This window comes from Chroicocephalus ridibundus, chromosome 1, assembly GCF_963924245.1.
Source record: "Chroicocephalus ridibundus chromosome 1, bChrRid1.1, whole genome shotgun sequence".
In the NCBI taxonomy this organism is placed as follows: domain Eukaryota; kingdom Metazoa; phylum Chordata; class Aves; order Charadriiformes; family Laridae; genus Chroicocephalus; species Chroicocephalus ridibundus.
The window spans coordinates 212,141,548-212,164,309 of record NC_086284.1 but is presented as its reverse complement, the minus strand read 5'-3'; the positions used below and the strand labels follow the sequence as shown (position 1 = coordinate 212,164,309).

General features: G+C 39.6%; 1 protein-coding gene across 2 annotated transcripts in view; it reads right to left on the bottom strand.

Annotated features, from left to right (window-relative positions):
• Window positions 1–22,762, bottom strand: part of DMTF1 (cyclin D binding myb like transcription factor 1) — a 30,522-nt gene that overhangs the window by 1,175 nt on the left and 6,585 nt on the right. Inside the window, exons 3-16 of one of the 2 annotated variants that reach the window (XM_063323573.1) lie at window positions 22,403–22,522; window positions 21,340–21,434; window positions 20,467–20,581; window positions 17,333–17,409; window positions 15,743–15,900; window positions 14,891–14,923; window positions 13,642–13,751; window positions 12,557–12,785; window positions 10,688–10,839; window positions 8,005–8,220; window positions 5,533–5,618; window positions 4,706–4,864; window positions 3,587–3,970; window positions 637–784 (exon numbers count right to left, since the gene is read on the bottom strand). In XM_063323573.1, coding sequence (XP_063179643.1) covers window positions 637–784; window positions 3,587–3,970; window positions 4,706–4,864; window positions 5,533–5,618; window positions 8,005–8,220; window positions 10,688–10,839; window positions 12,557–12,785; window positions 13,642–13,751; window positions 14,891–14,923; window positions 15,743–15,900; window positions 17,333–17,409; window positions 20,467–20,581; window positions 21,340–21,434; window positions 22,403–22,522 — 2,082 coding nt within the window. Of the gene's footprint in view, window positions 1–636; window positions 785–3,586; window positions 3,971–4,705; window positions 4,865–5,532; window positions 5,619–8,004; window positions 8,221–10,687; window positions 10,840–12,556; window positions 12,786–13,641; window positions 13,752–14,890; window positions 14,924–15,742; window positions 15,901–17,332; window positions 17,410–20,466; window positions 20,582–21,339; window positions 21,435–22,402; window positions 22,524–22,762 lie in introns of both variants that reach the window. The other variant, XM_063323575.1, reaches the window with a different exon arrangement.

The following is a 22,762-nucleotide window of genomic DNA, read 5'->3' as shown; positions in this document are numbered from 1 at the left end:
TGACTATGACTCGCAACTGGCACGAGTCACATTTGTATTCATCAGGTATTCCTGTATCGGGCCCAGTGCTGACCCTCAGATGGCTTGGCTCTGCAAGGAGATCCCTTCCTCTGGAAAGGAGTACTTGTTAGGTGCAGCAGTGAGAGAATATCTCTGTGCTGCTTCCAAGTCCGAGATGACTCTTGGCACTGGGAAGCGTGGCACAAGCTAGCGAGCCTTTCTAGGCGAGTGCTGTGCAAACACGCCCCTAAACAGCCCAGCCCCTCACCATGAGAGGCATCGAGTACATTTCTGATGCTTCTGGTTTTCTCTCAAATAACAAATTTCATTCAAGCACCAGGCACGAAGAAATGCACACTAAAGAAAGAGTTACTTATTAGCCTATGTGTACTAATTCAAGGCTCAAGGGTGATGGAAACAGTTCAGAAGTGATGAAGCAGCTGCTGTTCTAATGCTTTTCCCACAAGATTAAGTGGGACTTTCTTCCACTTCTACTGATATGAGTGTGGAAACCAACTTGCTTCAAGTTTCATAGCAATGACCTGGAAAATTATTTAAGAGAAAGCGAGGATCTATGAAGTGGTGTTTACAGGAACTCAAAAGTGCAGCCTCAACCGTATGAAGGGACTGATGTACCTGTTAGAGTTGTCAGGGGCAAGACTGATTCGCTGTCTATATCATCCGTTGTCTGGATGAAACCATGAGAAGAAGGAACAATAAGCACAGTCTCATCATCTATTGTAGGCTGATCAACTTCTTCTTCTATCGTTGGAGAACCCAGGTCCTGCACAACACAGAAGAACAGGACGCGATGCTGTATTCTTGGTAGCATAAACAGAAAAACCTGCTTTGGTCAGCCATCCTCCATAATATGCAGTAGACTCCCTGGATGGGTTTTATCTCATTAAATTGAAATGTCAGCATCTGAGCTAGTTTACTTACGCATTTATAGGGCACGTTTCATCCTAGTGCAGGCATCTGAAAACGAGATGAGAAGAATTCTACCCTGTGAGGAGTATGAGGGCAGGGGGAGAGGAAGGAGAGACTGCAAGGTGGTGATAAAATGTTCTCTTGTGCATCAAGCATTTTGTCTATAAAGAGGAATAATTAAGCTTTTTCACTACTTGCTGTCTAGATGTTCTGAGACACTGAAGCAATACCTTTACAGTACTTACGAGCCCCACAAACACAATAGCTTTACCTGAACTTAATACTTAGTTTCACATCTCCTGCTTCTGTGTCAAGTTTTAACTACTGGACACAAAGCTCAAAAGACCCATTTTAATGCTATGCCTTGCTTGCCCTGTAACTTGCTGACTGTAGGGTGGCTCCAAACTTTATTAGCTGCGTGTCATTATACCAACAACTTGGCAACACACTGATTCCTGCCAGGTGTCAATTCCCCCACCCTCTTTCAGTTCCATAACAGCTGCTGCTGCCGCCTCTTCGCTGGCTCTTGCAGTGCTAGCACTGAAATGGCAGTAATACATCTGGCTTACTCACTGTCACAACACACTCCAGCAGAGTGAAAAGACATCCGAAATAGTACTGCCAGAATAAGCAGAGATATCTGGATTCCAGTTTGTGTGTGTAACATGCATAAGGTTTGTTCAAGCTTCAGGAATCACTGATGCAGAATGCTAGGCAAATGTCGCTGCCAGAATGGAAGGTACCTGGATTTATCCCTGTTTTCAGAGGGAGCAGGAAATGTTTGGGAGAGGTTACAGCTCTCTCTGTTCAAGAAAATCGTGAAGTTCCTCCACCTAGGTTTTCAGGAAAACTTGCTTCCCTACATAGTTTCACAATGTTTTTTTGCAAAGGCAACTGCCTGAAAACCCCTTCCCTGGTGCTGCTGAAGAGAAGCTGACTACCTGTGCTGCAGCTCAGTGAATGAGACTTGGTCCACGCGTGTACCCGTTCCTGCAAAGCACGGTACACCTCATCTGCAAAAGCAGCTTTCTGCAGAGATCACGGCTGAACCTGCCCGTGATAAGCAGTATGTCGCAAGGCTTGAAACTGGGAAAAGGAGGCGTGAAAAAACTAAAGAAACCATTGTGGCAAATGGGCACCTTTCCCAGCCAGAAATAATAAAACCCTGCAGCATGACTGCCTGCTTCTCACTACCCACACCCACACCGACAATACAATACTGGCAAATGCATAAAAATAACACTGACTTAAAGAAAGCAAAATTTAGGGATGTCTTTCTAGATTTAAGAATCATTCACAGACAGTTCACTATTTCCTAGAATTTAAATACACGTCAAACTTGAATCTGACTGGAAGTGTAAGGCAAATTAGAATTACAAACTCAGTTTGTTTTTCTGTACAGAAAAAAAGTTTAGTACCTCTTTATATCCTGCTACCCATAAGTGATTTCTACAAAGTTTAATTAGGAACTAGGTTTGTATCAAAGGTTTACTAACTCTACCTTGAGAAGCTGAAATTTTAAACAGAGTAGAAAGCTGATGGGCTGCCTAAACTGTTGAGAATCTTATCACAACCACGTCAACCATGAGACAAGAAGAATAATTCCGAGCTTCAGATGTGTTCAGAATCCAAATACTTCTGCAGTAGCAGACTGTTAATACGTACAAAGATCCTCCTCTTAGGAAGAGCATAATGGATAAGCACTGTCTATTAACTTTTTCAAAGACAAAGCCTAACAAAGTCCAAGCATATCAACAATGGATTTGCAAGACTGACAAAGCAGAATTACAGCAACTGCAGACCACGGTGTTTTAGAGAACAGGATGGGGTATTTGAATCTAACTCATTATCCTTCCACAGTCTAGCCTAATCAAGCTTCTAAGGAAAGAGGTATTTTCTACCCACTGAAGAGAACTGTCTTCTTTTTAACATCTGTCTTCTTTGACTTACTCATCATGATAGCTCCAGGAACTGAAAGATGGAGGACTTTAGTATAAACAATCCAAATGCCTGAAATGATTTGGATAAACTAATTTCTGCATCTCAGCTGTTGGAGCTGCACAAAACTGAGGCCAGAGACAGCGATGGCTTAAACACTTCAAATTCCAATTTAACAGATACTTAACAGGAGTACTATGTTTAATAGAAGTCCTCAAAAATAGAAACTGTGGTGCTCCTAGAAATATGTTATTAGAACCATAGAGCAAAAGCTAAATACTCTACCTCACCTCCCTTGCTCAGCAGCCTATCAAACTATCAACATAAAGTATGCGTGTTGGACAATTAACAGCCTAGTTTAAAGCAACAACATCAAATAGTAATCAGATGAAGGTAATCGTTTGGTTCCACTAATATTCCTGCTTTCTACAGTCATCATGCAAAAGTACCCTGAGCAGTGAAGCAGCTAGTGAGGTATTCAATGCTCCAGATGAAGCCAAATACACTCAGTTCCAAATTAAATCCTAACACTTTTACACCCATAACATATTAACAAAGCTCAAGGATAGAGGATCTCAACAAAATGCTCTACAAACTATGATATAGATGAAATCACAGATATATTCATACAAATAGCTTAACATAAAGGTGAAAGATGCCATGAAATCTTTCTCCTTGCAGCAATGTGGAAAACACCAAGTATCATGCACACCCTTACCTCGGTAACGTAAGTGCTGGGTAAATCAGAGTGAGAATCCTCTTCCTGTTTCAGGCTGGCATCTGAAATCTCCTCCTCGGTTCTTACCATAACTCCATCCATCAGTTCACTACTATTCCTGCTGCTGAATTTGGAGGCATCTTCATTGTAGGTTGACTGCTCTTCGTCACTCAGCTTGGACTGATGGATATCATCTGGAAAAGTATTTGTTCCAAGGGTATCAGGAGGATCCGTCAGGTCGGCCGACTGAATGTCTGAATCAACGGTAAGTTCTGTCTGAGTGACAGAGGAGGAGATGTCTTCAGCAGCAACGGTGCGGATTATGACACTTGGCGTGTGGCACTGCACTGTAACATTGTCGCTTGTGTTTAACAAGTGCTCTGGCTGCAAGCAGCATTTGCAAAAACAGACACAAACAAAAAACGTGAGACACTTTCTTCCAAGTATCTTCAAATCTTTCAGCAAACAAAAGCAAAAGGATTCAAAGAACTCATTACTAAGTGTAATTTAGAGTCTTACGTATATAGTGTGTCAGCCCAGATCATCTGTTGACCTTTCCTGTCCTTAAATGATGAATTACTAGGCTGAATTTGGTGCCAACTGTTCTGTAATTCACAAATGAAGTAAGTATGTAATATGAAACAGAAGCAACTGTTCAGGTGAGGATTGCTGTAGATTCAAAAGATCAGAGTGGTTTTTCCTTAATTTTGCATCACTTTTGTTATTCAGTCTCCAGTTGGCTTCCCCTTTCCTCCCTCTAATAAGAAGTAGTACTTTCACTACTACAAAAGTTTTGTGAACACCAGCATTCATCTGTGAGAATAACATCAGGAAACCATAGTGTTTTGTTTTGGTGGGACAAGCCACTAGATGGAGACATCATGTTCAGCCACAGTAAGAACTAAGTTGCTTACTAAGCCGTTTTCAACCAAGTTGAAGCTGCTTTTTGGAACAGCACAGAAAAATAAATTCTCACTCTCAGTATTTTAAGCAAAGTAACATGGCTATGACCTAAGAACTGCTTTACAAATTTAACATGCACATATAGGGGCCTGCATTATTATGCTCCCCTACCCCAACTGCCCAAACTCCAGGCTTTTCATTGCTCAAAATACATACTGATAAGGCATGAACTATGATCTGTTCTGGGGAGGCTGGAGCAGCAGCAGCTGTCAGGGTCATGGTAGGACTAGTCGTCAGCGTTAAAGGAAGGCCTTGGCTTGAGCTTGTCTGTAGTAAGTACGTGCCCGGTGTTCCGGTCGGCTGGAGATGGAAAGACTACAAAAGACAACACCAGTTTAATACCCAAATTCACTGCCTTCCTGGTCCACACCGAGCGCTCAGAGCATCCTTAATTACATGAACTAGCCTAACTGTAACTCCCCTGGAAAACAGACAAACAAATCCAATCTCTGCTGTACCGATTGCTGTACTGCACTCAAGAAGTAGAAAGAAACTTATCTACAGCCTTAGGCTACCACGACAAGTATTAAGGCTAAGAGTCAAGCAGGACTGTATTATGCTGTACAACAGCAGCTAAAAAAGGAACAAATTCAACTTACTCTTAGCATTGAGACGAAAAAGAAAATGTTCTATAAATTACAGTACAATGGAACTGGGAGAATCTTTATTTGCTGGGAGCTTCCTCTGGTTCCGTTATGTCAGATTTCAACAAAAAAAAAAAAAAAAAACCAAGCACAAAGGAAGACTTGATAACACTAAGGCACTAAGACAGATTTAAAGCATTTAACTGTAATTCACATTTTACTCCACAGCCCTAATGAATTACACCTTGAGAAATACAGTTTACTTTGAACTTTTAAGTTTTAGATCTCTTAACTTCCTCTTTCCACTTGGGAACTGTTTTTCTGGGAAATGCACAGTTGCATAGTCTAAGAAGTGCTTAAAAAAAAAGTGGTAACAAATAACAGTTCTCTGTTACTTACTGGAAGAATCTCAAAGGTCTGTAGTGTTCCACTGTTTAGTGTTATTGTCTCAGAGTCAACAGTAGCAGCAGGGGAATCGGTTGAGGCTGCAAAAGGAAGAAAAGAAGAAAAAAATAACTATGTAAACCAAAATGTTTCAGTCCTGCAGAGAGCATAACATACTATAATTACTACATGGTGGGGTACTGTTAATTCCAATAATAAGAAAAAGAAAACTGGCTGGAATCCTAATGACAAGGTTCTCTAATTGGTACCCAAGATCTGATACTATTTAAAGAGGGCATTCTATAATCCAAAAGAGCAAAAGAAAGGAAGTATGGGTTTAGTGTACAGGGATAAAAGTAGACAAATAAAAGTTATCTGACGTGATCTAATTGCTTTTTGTAATGAGATTTATAAGAGCTTCTGACATAGCAATATCATTTGGATCACGTATTACTTGCTTTAAAGTGGTGTCAGGTTTAATATTCTTATGTTTCCCACAGATCTCTTTTTTTTGGGTATTTTTAACCTTTTCTGCCCTCCACAGTATGTCCACCACTGATGAAACATCACATGTTCCCCGAGATATTTGCCTACCTTGTGTGTTATGACTGCAGTGTATAAAAGCTGAAAGTATTGTTACAAGCGTGTAATTATTTATCCAATTATCTCCATTAATTCTACAAGTAACGAACAGAAGCACTGAAAACAGTTTATGTATCAGACACTTCAAGATCACCACGTCCAAACAGCTTGTACCCAAAGCTTTATAAGATACCAAAGAACCTATTCAGAACCATAATTATGATTTTTACTTAATCTTAAAAAACTCACAAGTTCCAGGAAGCTGGAGGCAAACTAATACTTTGCCTGGGATTATCCAGTAATTCCATAAATACCAAAAGGGCAAAAGACCCACATGATGACAGCAGTGCTCCAAGCACTGGAAACTTGGCCATCTCAGACCCTGTGGCTTCAAAGTAGAGTAATTTTGGTCTCTTAAGAAGATACAAGCTCCGATTTTGAAGCTTTTATTGTTGTAGTGGCATGTTCAAGATTGCCTGCTGCAGATTTCCTGGCACCTAGCAGCAGACAGCTGTAAAGTGAGGCCTGTCTCTTACCTAGCCAGTTCTGTTCATAAAGCTTACAGGAATTACCCATTTGAAACCCTGAGCCTTCTATCAGATGTAGCTGTAAGTGGCTAATAGGTTCAGTTCTCAGGGGACTGGGAAACAGACAGAAAAGACACAATACAAAACTCATTTGGATTACACAAACAGAAATTCTTCAGGAAAGCAGACTAAAATGGGGAAAAATGCTTGTTAGGCAGACGGGGCAAGTGACATCACAAAATAACCACTACAGGATTCAATTCAGAAAGGACTAAAGGCTACAGAATACCAGCACATCTTGCCTGCTCATCAAAACCCAATAGCTTTGACCAAGCTTGGTTCAAAGTATGTGGCCGCTGATGTATTACTAGAGGTAAAAAGTTCTTGGCTTGGTGTTGTGTGACATTTTAATTAAGAAATAAACCAGAAAAAAAAAATGAAGATGGCACTTAAGTAGATTAAGATAGGCTAATATAATGAAATTATAATCAAAAAATTGTCTACAAAATGCCTTTCTGGTCAGTTTGAATAAACAGTTCTTAGCCTGATTAACTGATTTTGTAATGACCGAGACTGAAGCACTAAATTTTCCTAAGAAAATTCACAAATAACAAACAGTGCAAAACAGTAGACAATGGAGACACGATGCATATGGGGTGGCTGGATTGGAGTGACTGGAGTCACTTAATAAATTAAGTTACAAAAACAAACAATAAGCACTACAATCAAAGTAGACCTGGTAATAAATGTTTGATAATGAGCAAGATTCATCCTTAAGAGGATGGGAATCACCAACTTAAAAAAAACAACCCACAGCGGTTAGAGAAGATCATCAGCTGAACATCAGTGTGACTCAGCAACTGATGCTTTCGTGTGTTTGTGCCCGGAAGTAACTGTGTAATACAAAGCAGGACTAGAAAAAAATATTATATACACCTTCCTGCTTGAGTGCTCTTCATCAGAACTTGGGCACAGCAGTGTATATATTATACAAAGAGAGATATTATACATGATGGCCGTTGCTCTAGATAAGAGCTACCAGAAGAAATTTAAGGAATAAACATATATTCTGCATCTCCATTAAGAAGCCTGTGTACTGAAGCCTGACACATACAGCCAGCCAGCTACAACGCCTATGTCCGTCCAGGCACTCCAACTGCAGCTTCTTGTTACTACTGACACAGTAATACCTACATTTGCCTACTCAAGTTAGAAACAGGCAAATGGAATCCAGAAAACTTTAGTCTGAAATTACAAGAAGACCAAAGCAGAATTAATAAAATTCTTTAAGACACGCCCACTCCTCCTTCACCATCTTAACATAAGAAAGCTTTAGGTTTCATTAGAGGACAGAGTGTCATTCGTTTCAGCTACTTACAGACATGCGTAATCTGGACTGGAATCTGCAAAGCTGCCATAGGGCTTGGTGCGTTGCTTGCGTTCTCCTCTAAGCGAGCCACTCGGATCTGCACGTGCTGAACTCCCGAACTGGAATTAGTGTTTGGTAATCCACTTCCAGATTTGTTTTCCGAAAGCTGGTGCCCTGGATTGTTTTTTTGGTTCTCATGGAGTTGTTTAAGACCCTTTATCAGCACTGAGAGAAAGAATACTCATGCTAAAGCATGCTGGAGAAGCACATTTGGAATGCGGCATGTGAGATTTATCCGAGATGAAAAAAGGAAACAAAATCCTTCTGAATTTGGAACCTAAATAATTTGTAGAGATATATCAACTAGAAATTTAGCACATACATAAAACACATTTATAGTCAACTAATGGAGTGAACTTGATTTTCTCAAGGAACCAAGAAATTTTAGGTTGCCTGGGGAAAAAAAAAAAAAAGCTCATAAAATTTTGGACCTCTCTAAAAACATGTATGGTACATCCCAAAGCTACAATAAAGTGCCAGTACCACAAGCTGTGTAATGCTGCTATCAGAAATAAACCCTGCAATCTTAAAACACATGTAAGCAGATTTGTTCAAGAGGCTGACAGAAGCGTCACTGGAAATAGGAAGCAAGAGAGAATTAAACTCGCAGTGGCCATACTACAACTCTTCATCTGTGCATGAAGTGGCCCGTTACTCCAATAAAACTGCCCACCTTTCTTCCCGATGATCACTTTGATCCCACTGAGGGAGAGGGTGACATATATGAGGTTACAAAAGCTAAGGCCTCTGCTTTTGTAGCATCCAATACAGCAAACTGCTTAAACATCTCCCCCTCTTGACAGCATGACATTTTGTCTAGGAAAAGAGAGTGAATCCTGTTGATTCAGTGGCGTATTGATATTATGAACTAATTGATGCAACAACTGTCTATTAGCATATGGTTTATACCATATTAAGCGTAACAGGGCTACCCTCTCAATTGCAGCCTCCAGGCATGACTAATATATACCTACAGTGATGACCACAGCAAAAGGGTCCATTAAATTACACCTTCAATTATAACATGACTAGTCGCTCTCATTTTTTTTTTTTCCTATCCCCAAAAGAAAAGGAGGACTGAATGAAAGGTCACGGAGACTTAAATACCCTTTGGCTCAGATGATAGTTTCTCCGACCAAGAATGAGAGCTGTAAGAGAGACATGTTTGGGAAGTTTTATACTCCTGTTTCCTCCCCTCCTCCTCACTGCGCAGCTAGTAGTAGATCTCTGCAAGTTTGCTGATGGCACCAAGCTGTATGGTGCCGTTGACATGCTGGAGGGAAGGGATGCCACCCAGACGGACCTGGACAGGCATGAGAGATGGGCCTGTGCAAACCTCATGAAGTTCAACAAGGCCAAGCACAAGGTCCTGCATGTGGGTCAGGGCAACCCCAAACACAAATACAGTCTGGGTGGAGAATGGATTGAGAGCAGCCCTGAGGAGAAGGACTTGGGGGTGTTGGTGGATGAGAAGCTCAACATGAGCTGACAATGTGTGCTCACAGCCCAGAAAGCCAACCACATCCTGGGCTGCATCAAAAAAAATATGGCTATCATGCCGAGGGAGGTGATTCTACCCCCCTCCTCTGCTCTGGTGAGACCCCACCTGGAGTACTGCATCCAGCTCTGGAGTGCTCAGCGCAAGAAGGACATGGACCTGTTGGAGTGGGTCCAGAGGAGACCACAAAGATTATCAGAGGGCTGGAGCACCTCTCCTATGAAGACAGGCTGAGAAAGTTGGGGTTGTTCAGCCTGGAGAAAAGAAGGCTCCAGGGAGACCTTATAGACCCTTCCAGTACCTAAAAGGGGCCTACAGGAAAAACGGGGAGGGACTCTGAATCAGGCAGTGGAGTGACAGGACAAGGGGTAATGGTTCTAAACTGAAAGAGAGGAGATTTAGATTGGATATCAGGAAGAAATTCTTTACTGTGAGGGTGGTGAGGCACTGGCCCAGGGTGCCCAGAGAAGCTGTGGCTGCCCCATCCCTGGAGGTGTTCAAGGCCAGGCTGGAGGGGGCTTTGAGCAGCCTGGTCTAGTGGGAGGTGTCCCTGCCCATGGCAGGGGGGTGGAACTAGGTGATCTTTAAGGTCCCTTCCAACCCAAACCATTCTATGATCTCTGTTCCGTCTATTGCCTGAACTATTGACGGCTGGACTTGATGATCCCAAGGGTCTTTTCCAACCTAAATGATTCTATGATCAGTAAGTTTTGGCACCTCACAGACATTACATTTTAAAGGTAACAGATCTAACCTGGGGTGACACTGTTAGGCTGCAGATACATATCCTTTTCCACCTGAAGAGGTCGCTGCCTTCGTTACCAAAGAACATATCATCTGAGATCTGCCAGCTGAGCGGCTTATATACATGCTCTCACTTTAGCCAAAGTGAGGGGAACTGGCAAAATCTACTGTTTAGTTGTATACATCAGTTTGGCTTGTTTCAACTGAAACAGTTAAGGATTGCTTGTGGGAGCAACTCAGCCAGCAGATCCGAGTGGGCAGTAAATTCCAGCAAAGGAGCATTGTGCTCTTTGGCCAGCAATGCTGTAGGTAGACAACAAAATGCAGCCTTATTCCTTTGACATTTGTGAAAGGAGCTTTCAGAAAACAAGTGTGCAAGTAGTACATTACCAGGGAATGAAACATCTTTGTGGTTTGCAATCTGTCTTTTAATGGTCCACCATTTACTCCGAAGCCACTGTGGTGAGCGGACACTACTCCATCCTTCAGCTAGTAAATCCCAATTGATGTCATTTTCATCAGAAACTTCAAGTTCCGCTATCCTGACAGGATATAGAAAATACGTACCAGTTAGAAACAACCCTCCAGACTGGAAGGGGTGTTGCACATCTCTGGTCTTATCACACGTAACAGCAGCAAAATGGCATGCTAGTGAATAGTCCACCAGAGCTCATGAATCGACATAGGCTTCCAAGGCTCCACGCTGCCAGAGGTCAAGCAGAATCATAAACAACAGAAGATGGACTCGACCTGTTAAGATGATCCAGTCCATCTCCTTGCCATGCAGAATTATTCTCCTTATTTACATCTACATTAGGAGTTTGATCAGATTGTTGTGAAGCATTCCAAATGATGGTACTTGCATCTTTTCTCTTTGGAAAACCATTCCCCAAACACATCTCCAAGGCAGGAAATACTTCCTGAGATTCACTCTGAACTTCTACTTAATTAATTTCATGTTACGATATTTACTTCTGTTTTTTCCTAAATAACACTCATCCGTCCTTAACATAGATTTTTGCCTCCTCTCAGATGCTTCTTAGCCAAAGTAGATGAAGTTAACTACAGTATTAAACAGCTCCTCATAAATTAATCCCATCAGGCTCTCCAGGTGAGAGACAGTCTTCACATAATTTTGGCAGATGTTATGCACACACTGGATTCTACCAGAATCTGTTTGAATGCTACAAATACCTCTGAATTGCCTCCAGCTCATCTGTACCTGGAGCATATGAAAGAAAGGTGAACAGTGACAGGGTAAAGACTTTTGTGGAAGATAAGAAAAGTTTGCTTCACAAAGAAATAAATAGCACTGAATACTCTTGCTAGCTAAAATAAAAAAACACCACCAAAAAGCAAACAAACAAAAACCAAAAAGGGAAAAAAGAAAAAAGCTACCAAAACCAACCAAACAACCCTGTAGGATGAGTTAAGGATATACGGACAGACCAAAACAGATACCATTTGTATACAAATATTAATAATTATAACCACATAACCAGCACATTCTGAAATGTGGAATCACGTTCCTCATTTTAAGTTCAAGTCAAACAGGTTCAGCAAATTAGTGAATATTGCTCTGTAAATAATGTTTAGATTCCCTATATGTCTTTGCTTTTTATTCCCACCCAAAACTATCAACCCATAAAAATCCACTGGCTAAAAAGCCTGAGTTAAAGGCATTCAAAATGGGAGGAGGACCGGAGAGAGTAAAAGATTGCCAAAGTTGCTACCAGGTTGCCAGTTCCAATGTAGTCAAAGATGCTAATATCCAATCAGTGTTTGGTGGCCTACATGAAATTAATTTGCAGTTTCGGTTTAGTTTTTTGTAGACAAGACGTCCACATCACAGAAACCACCACCACACTTGACCCTTGTTGGTCATCTCAGCAGAGAGGCCAAGGACTGAACGGGCAGGGAGACTGAACTACCCTCCAGTTAAGGGTTAAAGCGCATTGGTGGGGCCACGTGTGGGAAGCTTGCACGGTCGCTGCCTGTGCTGTACCTTTTCTGTGGAATAAAGAAGACTTCAGTCTCCCGGGTTTTCAATCTGACACCTTTCACGAACACTAACATTCACTAAAAAAACAAAAAACAAAAAATATGTTCAATAATAAATCTCTGTGACCTGTAAACACAGCAGTGATTTTTGGAGGGTTCTAGAGTTTTTAGTGTCTAAGAAACCAGCAAAAGGGACCCCAATGGAATCCTGCCAGCGTCATGTATTACGAACCTTGAAAAGTAACTAAAATAACAAACCTCAAGATCAGATTTATTTCATCTTCCTTGGTCCACTCAGTGCCCCCACTTTGTTTCCAGTTGAGATAGTTGAGCCATTTAGAGCGGCACTGCTTTTCAGAGCGTGTCCCGACCCGTTCTGCTACGGCAGCCCATGATACACCTTGTGTGACAATGTCACCTGGTTCTGTGCTAGTTAGCTCATGCACTACTTCTGCTAGTCTTTTTTCTTCTTTCTCTGTCCACTTTCCTGAAAAAGAGAAAAGCCCTCCAACTTAACTAACAGCAGAGGCCCTCTGTTCTGATCTGTAACATGTCAACAGACATTTATCTTTGGTGCCTAACACCTTATTCCAGATGCAAATATTGACTTGTGAAGATGATATAACTGTTCTTCTTTACTAACAATTTATATTATACCCATTCTTGATTAATAAATGCATAATCCTGACCTAGTTGAAGATGTCCCTGCTCATCGCAGGGAGGTTGGCCTAGATGACCTTTAAAGGTCCCCTCCAACCCAAACTATTCTATGACGCTATAATTCCATTGTTTTGGCTGCCAAGTTTCTTTCTCTTCTCTTCCTCTCGCAGATAAATGAAGCCACATAGAACTTAATCAAAATACTGACCCAAAGCAAACTGGTCCAACCTACCTGAATTAGATTAGTTGAAGTAAATTAACCACGCAACAGTTTAGTATACAGTAATTACATGAGGTCTGACTCGATCTTCCTTCCACTGGAATATATACACTACAAGATAAACATACTTTACTCCTGAAGCGCATCTGTCTCTTAACTCACACCAAGTATGCAGTGTGTGTTTACAAACATTAAACACCAGGGAAAGTAATTTTAAATTCACCTCAATAAAATATGCTCCAGTGGCATACACATACGTACTGCAAAAATAAACTGCGTGTTCTGATCTTTAAGAAGTGAAACTGGAGAAACCTATAACAAGTATGTGCTAAAAATGTCCCCAGATTTCACATTGGCAGTTCCTCAGTTCAGAGTTACACATCTCTGAAAACACCATTGACAAAAGCAAAGGTGACAGAGTTTTAACTAGAGTATCCCTTACTGGCAGCAGCATTTACCTCACCTGTGTTGCAGGTATCCTTCATCAATCTACAGCGATCTTTTACAGATGAAGCACTTCTCCCCAGTGCAGCTCCTATTGTGGCCCAATCATTACCATGCTTTATTCTCAGCCTAAATAGAAACATGCTCATTAACACTATATCCAGTTAACAGATTACCGAAGTACCAATTATGCTCTAATAAAAACAGGATAAATGTGCAGTTTACAGGCTTAAAGACAGAATGGGGAATCACTTTGATACTACAGCATTAACATATTTTCTGTCATCACTCCTAATTTTTCTATGTGTTTTTAGAAGCCTTTTGGGCCAGCGAAGCCACAGGATACTCACTTATAAAACATTTAATATCTAACTGTATTGCAGGAATGCTGTGAGGCTTAATTACTGTGTTAAATACAACATGGATGTTTAAATAAACACCCAACATCCATTCAAATTCCTCAAGGATTTTCAGCTGGTATAGAGATCACTTGAGAAATCTAAATTGTGCCCAATGAAAACCCAGGCATCCTACAATTTAAATGAGGCAAAATGCTGCATCATCATGTTCATAATTTTAACTTTTATTTTCCTCCCACACATGACAACAGGTTGCTTAACATGTGGAGCCATGACCACTTTTGACACATCTGGAGCAACAGGCACCTTGCGAATGACACAAACCAGCTAAATTGATCCAAGCATATCCATCAACACAATGAAACAGACTCCCTTCCTTCCTTCAGCCCAACATGGTTTCTTCAAACTGCTCAACCCTGGAAAGCTGCACGAGGAGATAAAGTCTGCAGCGCCTCCTCGATCTATCAGGTTCATAGTCAAAATCAAAGAGCCTGACTGACAATTTATGTATCTCTAACACTTCATAGGGGAGATCCTACCCTTGACCTGCCACTTTCTTTAGAAATAACCTTTGCTCAGGTTTCCTAAAGAAAAGGATTTTCTGGTTTTCACAAATGTAACTGCAAACGTTGACCATGCTTGTAAAAATCTGAAACATTTCAAGTTTCAACAGAAGGCTTGCTTTGGAACTTTGTTTCATATTGCTAATGTCCTGAATATGTATTAGAAAACACATTAAAAATAATCCAAATGTAGTAGTTTCATTTCTCTTCAGATTAATTTAGTAACCACTATTTTCTGATCGAGTTGGAGCAGTCAAATTTACTTGCAACTTTTCAGTGATTTCATATAACAAAACCTCAAGCTACTAAACATAAACAAGGTAGCCTTGTTAATAAAAATACTTACTCTTTAAGCTTTTCAATTTCCTCAGGAGTATACCTAAGCAACAGGTAAATAAAAAGACATTATTTTAAACAGAAAGCGTACAGCATACATATTTTCGTTCTACTAGCCACACAGTACACATTTAGTTACAACAAGAGATTAAGGAATTTCAGCTGTAAGAAACAAACTGATTGAATGCTTCAAAAGAAGAACAAATGCCATTTTCCACATTAGTACATTTCTAAGGTTATCTGGTTTAACATTCCTCTCATTTGCCAGTAAATTTCTCATTCTTGGTGATCTTACTACTAAGAACAGAATTAGAATTTTGTGTATTGTCTGTCAAATAAGCAGCTATTTTTTCCTTCCTGTCTCAGTTCACAATCACAGTAAGGCTGCTTAAGGCTGACTTTCCTGTAAAAAAAAAAATAAAAATCACCATTGAGATGGTATTTTAAATTTTCAACTACCTTTAAAAAACTAAAATCTAACATACTTTTCGGCTCTTCTGGACGGTGCCGCACCCACTGCTCTACAGATGGGCAAACTAAGGGCACAAGGATGAAAATCAATTAGCTCAAGGTCACAGCTCTAGAAAGAAACTACATCTCAGCAGATCCATGCTTGTGTCAGTCTTCTATTCATATCAGAATCCTCTCTCCACTTTTTTTTTTTTTTAATTTTTAAATTTTTGTTTGAAGTTCTGGATACCATCAACTATTGTCAAGGCTGATGTCCCAGAATTCAGCAGAGCTGACGTATGATTAGGAAGAGCGAGGTGTGTTTGGCTGGACTCGTCCATCTCACATATAATGTTAAATACATGACCCCACTCATACCAATAAAACCATGCAGCATTAGAGGTTTTCATACTTTCCAACATGGTTTCTGTCATCATACATGCGAAGAACTCTTCTATAGACAGCAAAGAGAGGCCGATTCAGACCCCAAGCTATTGTCCTGTAGAAATCTTTTCTTTCATCTTTTGACATTTCAAATATAATTTCAGTGGCATCTTTTATTCCACGGGCCTAGAAGAAAGCATTTAAAAAAAAACAACAAAACAAACCACAAACAAAACACCTTAAATAAAGTCTCCTAGAAATGAAGAAGTAGAACACTTGAGAACTAAAGCGTAGCACACTATTAAGCAACATTCTATGTATCTCAAGTACTACAGTCCAAAAGTTACACTGAATATTTATAAATTAGCTACCTTAAATACAAACCCTTGAATGCGATTTTTTTTAATTATTTTTTTACACTGGAGTCCAGGTAGACATGGAAACTTTAACTTTCATCTACCTTTAAAAAAAATCTGTCCAATGTATATTTTAAGATCAAATATTGAAGTGTTATTTAGAATATCATGGAAAATAAACTCTGGCGGAATTACCCTGGGGTTATACAGCAGAAGGCTGTCAAAAAGTGCTATGTAAATTTATTCAATAATTTTAGATATTTTTTATCTGAAAGCATTTTTTTCAGTTAAACTCCTCTTCTTGTTCTGATGGAAACTATAAACAAATTTGATACAAAAACACTGGAGCTACGTACAAAAGGAAAACTTTAACTTCGGCTTAAACTAAAAATCACTACATTTCAACTATTTGAAGCAGTACAAGAAAACAGATAAACGGGAAAATAATCAATCAAATGAGTTACCAGTAACTCAAAAAGTTATTTAGCTAGATAAAAAAAGCTTCTCTAGATTTAAAAAATAAGATTACCTACGAATGGTTTTGTGGCAGAAATTCTACTACATGTGTGGGCAGGCACACTTTCTACCACTAATACTGGGGATTTTTATACCAGTGCAGACTAAATTCAAGGCTTTTTTTGATTCACAAATGAAGGCTGGTGAAGCTGTAATATCCAGGCTATGTATTCTCAGCTGTAAGTACTCAGCTCAAATACTCTCAGCTGTAAGCCTACCACCAATATGACTTCTGGGCAATTATCACTGTCAGCGTGTTAACTGCATGCCTATTTTTACACTGAACTCTGACAACAGTATATTAAGGGGAATAAAGCTGATACAGGCATCCTGTTAGTGTAGTAAACAAATACAAATACATCATCAAAGAAGTCTGGAAGCTGCATTTGATGCTTTGTAAGGAAAATTATCTCTATTCCTAGGGCAATTTTTTCCTCTGTCTTCACCAAAGATTTCATGAGTGATGTATATTCAGGGAAAGAGATTAAGCCACTTGAGCTCTCTGACATGAAACTTTAAAATGGGTTATATTAAGTACACAAATTATAAGCAATTTTACATTCCGTACTCTTCAATCCTGTGTATTGTTATAATTATCTTATGTATTTCAAGTGGGTAATCACCATTTCTACTACAAACTGATCAGAATCACTTATTGCACATTCTGGGAAGTACTAAAGAAAGCTGGTCTCTAGCAGGAGTTGCATCACCACACCAACTAGCAGGTAACATATTCTAACACATACCTTTAAATAACGCTCAATGTTACTCATCAATATGTCAATTTCTTCCTTCGACCACATCCCTTGCTTCCACTTGTGGCCTGAAAATAGAAACGACAAACTAATTACTGAAGTGAAAGTCAGCAAAACAACAACAAAAGTATCATAAACACATGACCCTCATTATTGCAATTAACAAATAAGAGAGTAGTAATTTTAGCTACTTAAACTCAGTGGAATGAATTTTAAACAGATGTTATTTCAGAACTGATAAACAATCCTTAGTAACTGTCAACTAATATTTAAATAATGTGAGTCAGACCCCTCTTCAAAAACATCAATTTTTTAAAAACAGAACATGGATTCCTCTATGCGCTGTCAAGTCACATTTTCAGGCTTTCTCTTCAGCCACAACTAGAAAATTTCCATCTTCAAACCGACAGCTGAAATTTCCATGCACTCAAATGATTCCATAAGCACAGACTTATAATGTGACTCAAAATATAACTTGAGGAATTGGCAACAACTGGGGGTTCTCTTATACGCCTTATCACTTCCCAACATGCGAGCAGTGATACCTACCGTGGGTGCTTTCCATAGACATAAATGCTGTACCTAGTCGATTTTGACAAGCTGCTCCCTCTCTCTCTCTTTTTTTGCATTGGAAATAATGCCCAGTGGTCACAGTCAAGATAAAGACTCGTGCTGAGTGTTTTATTTCTCAAATAAAAGTGGCAAACCAATAGAAACAAACATTATGATTTGTCTCTATGCCCTTAGTAACTACAATGCCAGCTAAGCTTTAAAAGCAAACCAAATCAACTTTATTCAGAGACAAAGTTTCAAACCTGAGGTTTATCAATAAAACGTTAAAACGCTCCTACCCTGAATTTATATATAGATTCATCTTTTTTCCGCTCATGCTCATACCATACTTAATATTAACAATGACTTATAATTAAGATTATGCTGGTGACCCAGTTTACATACTGGTGTGTGCTGGCTACCTGCCCATCTCTGCTCAGAAAAATCAGGGTACTTCCTTCTCAGCCTGCTAATTACCAGAGCTGAGAGGCAGAACACACCAAAGAGACTGTTTACTCAAATCCAATTATAATGAAAAGTACAGGCATTATTACTAATTCCGTCGGAACCGATGAGAGAAAACTCTTCCCTTGGTCCCGCTGGCTTCAATCTCTTCTTCCAAAGCTACAGAGACAGAACAATAACCTGCTACTGTAGCTGTGATTCGCACCTCTATCCAAGCATCTGAGCTGACTTAAAAGGGACATCGCTACTCTTTACATGGAGTAATCTTTAACAGCCAACTATTTGAGGAAAGGAAGTATATTTTGCACTTCACATATCTGTGTATTTGGTGCCAAGATTATTATAACCTGCACACAGGTCTTCAAAGAAAGCATTATCGGGTGGAGACTGCTATAAAATAATGAGCTCAGGCAACACATGTCAAACTCCGAGCTACGGTAAAAGGAGACACACAACTTTCACAGTTGATCTCTGTGACAGAGCATGGAGACCCCAAGAAAACTTCAGCTAGTGTGGATTCTCAAATATATTTCTAGATATATTTTATTGGAAACGTCTTCCCCAAATTATTTATGTCTTTATTAGTATCGCCATACTTAGTGCCCTCATTCATTCACAACTGTAAATGCCACTTGTGATTTACGGTCACTTGATACTCCTGGGAGACAGTTACAAAAGGAACAAATCCAGTAAATTTCTACTATGTTTAACAAGACACACATTAAACATGAGGCCACCAAGTCACATGAAAACATTCATTTCTCTGCCAAATCACCAGTACATGATCCTCCAATCACAGCTGAGAACGTGCCGCTTCCAAAGCCCTTCACCACTGGCTACTGGGAAGATCATAAACTCCATGCTTTCTCTCACCCTAGAGCACAGCAACTGCTGCAACATGATTTCTCACTACTTCTACCCAGGTGCCTCAGTGCCGTGATGCAAAGGGATCTCTTTGCCATCTCATCTCTGCCCCCGTCCTCGGAGTGAACAATCAATAGCTTTGAAGCCCTATAAATCTAATAAAGAATGGCAGAGATAACGGGAAGAAATTAATTATTGGCTGTTAGAAGCAACTGTTAGCACACACTTGGGATCAGTGAGTGAAATGGTTGTTGACTGAGTTGGTCAGCTCCCTTTCTCTGAATTTTCCGTATCCAACACCGAGGTACTACGTGTCTCACCCATATTTTTTCACTGACTCATCAGGACACGCAGCTCTCTGGAGTAGAACTCACTGGGTAAGAGGTGATTTGTTTCTGTGAGAGAAAACCATTACTTTTTTCCCTAAAGTTTTCTAATAAAAAAGGGAGTTGCTTTGGACTGACTGAAAAAGATATTTTTTTTTCCCCTAAGAAGAGGTAAATTCAGTCTGAGAAAAACAGCAGAGAGACTGAGGAAATTGGAGAGACAACATGTCTTCATCTGACGCTAAGCTGCTTCTCTAGGTTTAGAAAGGCATTTCCCTGGGGGAAAAAAAAGAAAGCTCTAAAGTACAGCAACTACTACGTGATTGCACAGATGCACTTTGAAAGGGAGAAATGCCAGTGGGGCGGCAATTTTAGGAGTAGCGGTGATTATTTCAGTAGATCCTCGTCTGCATAATCCCTCTTCTTCTGAAGCAACTCCATTCCAAAAACCGTTTAATATAAATCACACCACCGTAGCCAGACTAATAAGCCTTATTTGGAGGAAGATGTATTAACCTGAGGCACATAGGAATTTTTTTCCTGTTGTACCCTCCTCTGACTCTAGCTTCCCACTTCCTAGCCAGGCAGAAGCAGACACAACTGCCTGCACCATCTGTGCTGACACACAGAAGTCCTCTACCATGGCCACTAGAATCACTGTCACCACTGCAAGCATGGCACCTCTTCCTCTCCAACTGCATCTGCAGTTCCAACTTTCTTCTTGCATACAATGTGCAAGAGGAATGGTGAAGATTTAATGCATTGCATCTCTCAACATTTTTAGAATCAGTTCTCTCAAACATCTTCACTAAAGAAGGCAGACCAGAGATTACTTTATGCAACCTGCAAAATGTTCTGAGACATTTCGAATAGCTTACCTTTCTAGAGCGTGGGAGAATTGCGTTTGAAATATCCTACCTTTATTTGTTAGAGAATCCTTATCCTCTTTGGTTGTGAACCAGGCTTGACTGACAGCTGACACTTCTTCATTGCCCATTGGGGTGATTTCATCCAGCTGTTCATTCTGAAGAATCTTTAAAAGACCAATATGAAATCCAGTAAGATCTTCAGTTCTTTCTATCACCTTGTATTTAATATGGAGGCATAACATGATGGAAAACAAAACCAGTACACCCAGTTACCTTGCTGACTGCTGAGAAAGTGCCACTTTTTAGATATGGCATTAAAAGTACATTCACCTTTCTTAACACACGAGTAAGATTTAACATCTTAACATAGAGATGCTCTGAGAATTAATTAAATAATGTTCTTCATCCTGTTTCATGTACAGTGAATAGGAAGAGTCTCACTGGCTTTGGTGGAAAGAGCACTATGTCCAGTATCTCCAATCTGGAACTTTTAAACATGGCACACCCACAATGAGAACTGTATCTAACTGTTTGGACTGGTGACAAGACAAAACATATTTAGGCCTGTTATAAAGCTTAATTTATAATCAAAGAATGACAGAAATAACAGATAAACTTGTCTTCTAAGCAGATGACCACAGAGCAAGTAACTATCAGTGGAGGGTTACATCTATCACTGTTTACCGTGTTGCTCTTTGGGCAGGAAGTTAAACTACTAATAACCTTTTTCATATATAAAATGATTCAATTGCACTTTTATAGAAGAACATTTTACAAACAAGATCCGTGCTCGAATACATTAGTTTCATCCTAAAAATAATCTTATGACTTTAATAAGCCCTTTTTGATACTTATTTTTCTTTTCTTATCAATTCAAAGAAAAATGTACATCAAATAGGTCAGTTTTGAAATTTTACTGTACCTGAATCTGAGTAACAGTTCCTTCGTTAATCTCATCTTCAGCTACCTCAGTGGTAGCAGTCATGGTCACCTCAAAGCTCTGATCATTTTCTGAAACTTCAGAATGGATAAGTTAGTTGTATGCCTTACTCCTGTAGCATTTTTTTATGCATGCTACATGCATATTATTATAAATTGCTACCTTTGCATTGAAAATTTTAAAGAGGCCTTAATCGGTATTTATTTGTTGACACAGTAAAATCATCAAGATGATTATCAACTGTTCCTCTTCGTAAAATTTAAATATGGATTTTTAAACTTTCAGTTTTGTACTTGACTATAACTGAGACTGAATGTGAAACATATAAATAAAATGTGTTTTATTTGGTGGAAACATTTGGTACTGTATTAATGCTTCCTTTCCAGCCCTATCTTCAGCGTTTTCCAATTACTAAAGGACAACACTAAAATCTTTCAGCCGCATTCTTTTTTACCCAGTTTTCCTTCAGCATGGTAATGCCTTTACTTCTAAGGAGTTTCTACTAAGTTCCACCAAATAAACATCCACCCTAGGTATTGTAAATCAGTATTTTAACTTGCTAGATCTGGTTTTGCCTCCCTTTGGGAGATTATATTGAACTCTCTAATATTCAACCAACTTCCTTAAGACCAATTCAGTACTCAGACTACCTTTTGTACAACAATCTCTACCTTAAAACGACCACACATTTCCATATTACAAAACATGGAAATATTAACTATAGTGTTTGATCATTAAAAAAACCCTAGTCACTCTTTGCAGGAGGACAGTATGTAATTTGTTGTTCATTCACTTATCCTTCAACTTATTCAGTGCACCTGTGCCTGCACTCCTCTATCTCTAAGGCAGGTTCATTTTGCCAGTACTGTACAGATAACAATTGCTGCAAAACCATCCAAGGCTCTGAGAGGTAAAGATGATACCTAAGTATATTAATAAAATTTGAAAATAAAACATGCGAAATATACTAATGTGATCCAAAAAGTCCACTTTTAACCTTTACCAACAGAAACATTTGCTACAAGAGAACATAAACTTAACTTACTTGGAACTGCAACAACAGAAATGCAAGGAGTGGAATCATCAAGGCTTTGATCATCCTCCGATAAGCAAAGCCTCTTGTGTGGAGGTTCAGTGCTGTCTTCAGAGTCTACTTCATCAGTTTCTAACAACAAAAAACGTATGCAGGTTACCTTCTGTTAATAAAGTGGAGCCTCGGACTAAGTTCTGTTAACAAAAGAGGACTGACAGAAAAGGTAGAAGCAGATGCGATAGGTTGGTTCGGTGTTTTACTACTGCCCAGGAACTCGGTCTGAGTTATGGGCAGTAACAGTTCACATGCTTTATTCAACATACATTTTCTGTGAGATTTTCTTTGTAAATTCCATCCACAGTCCACTACACA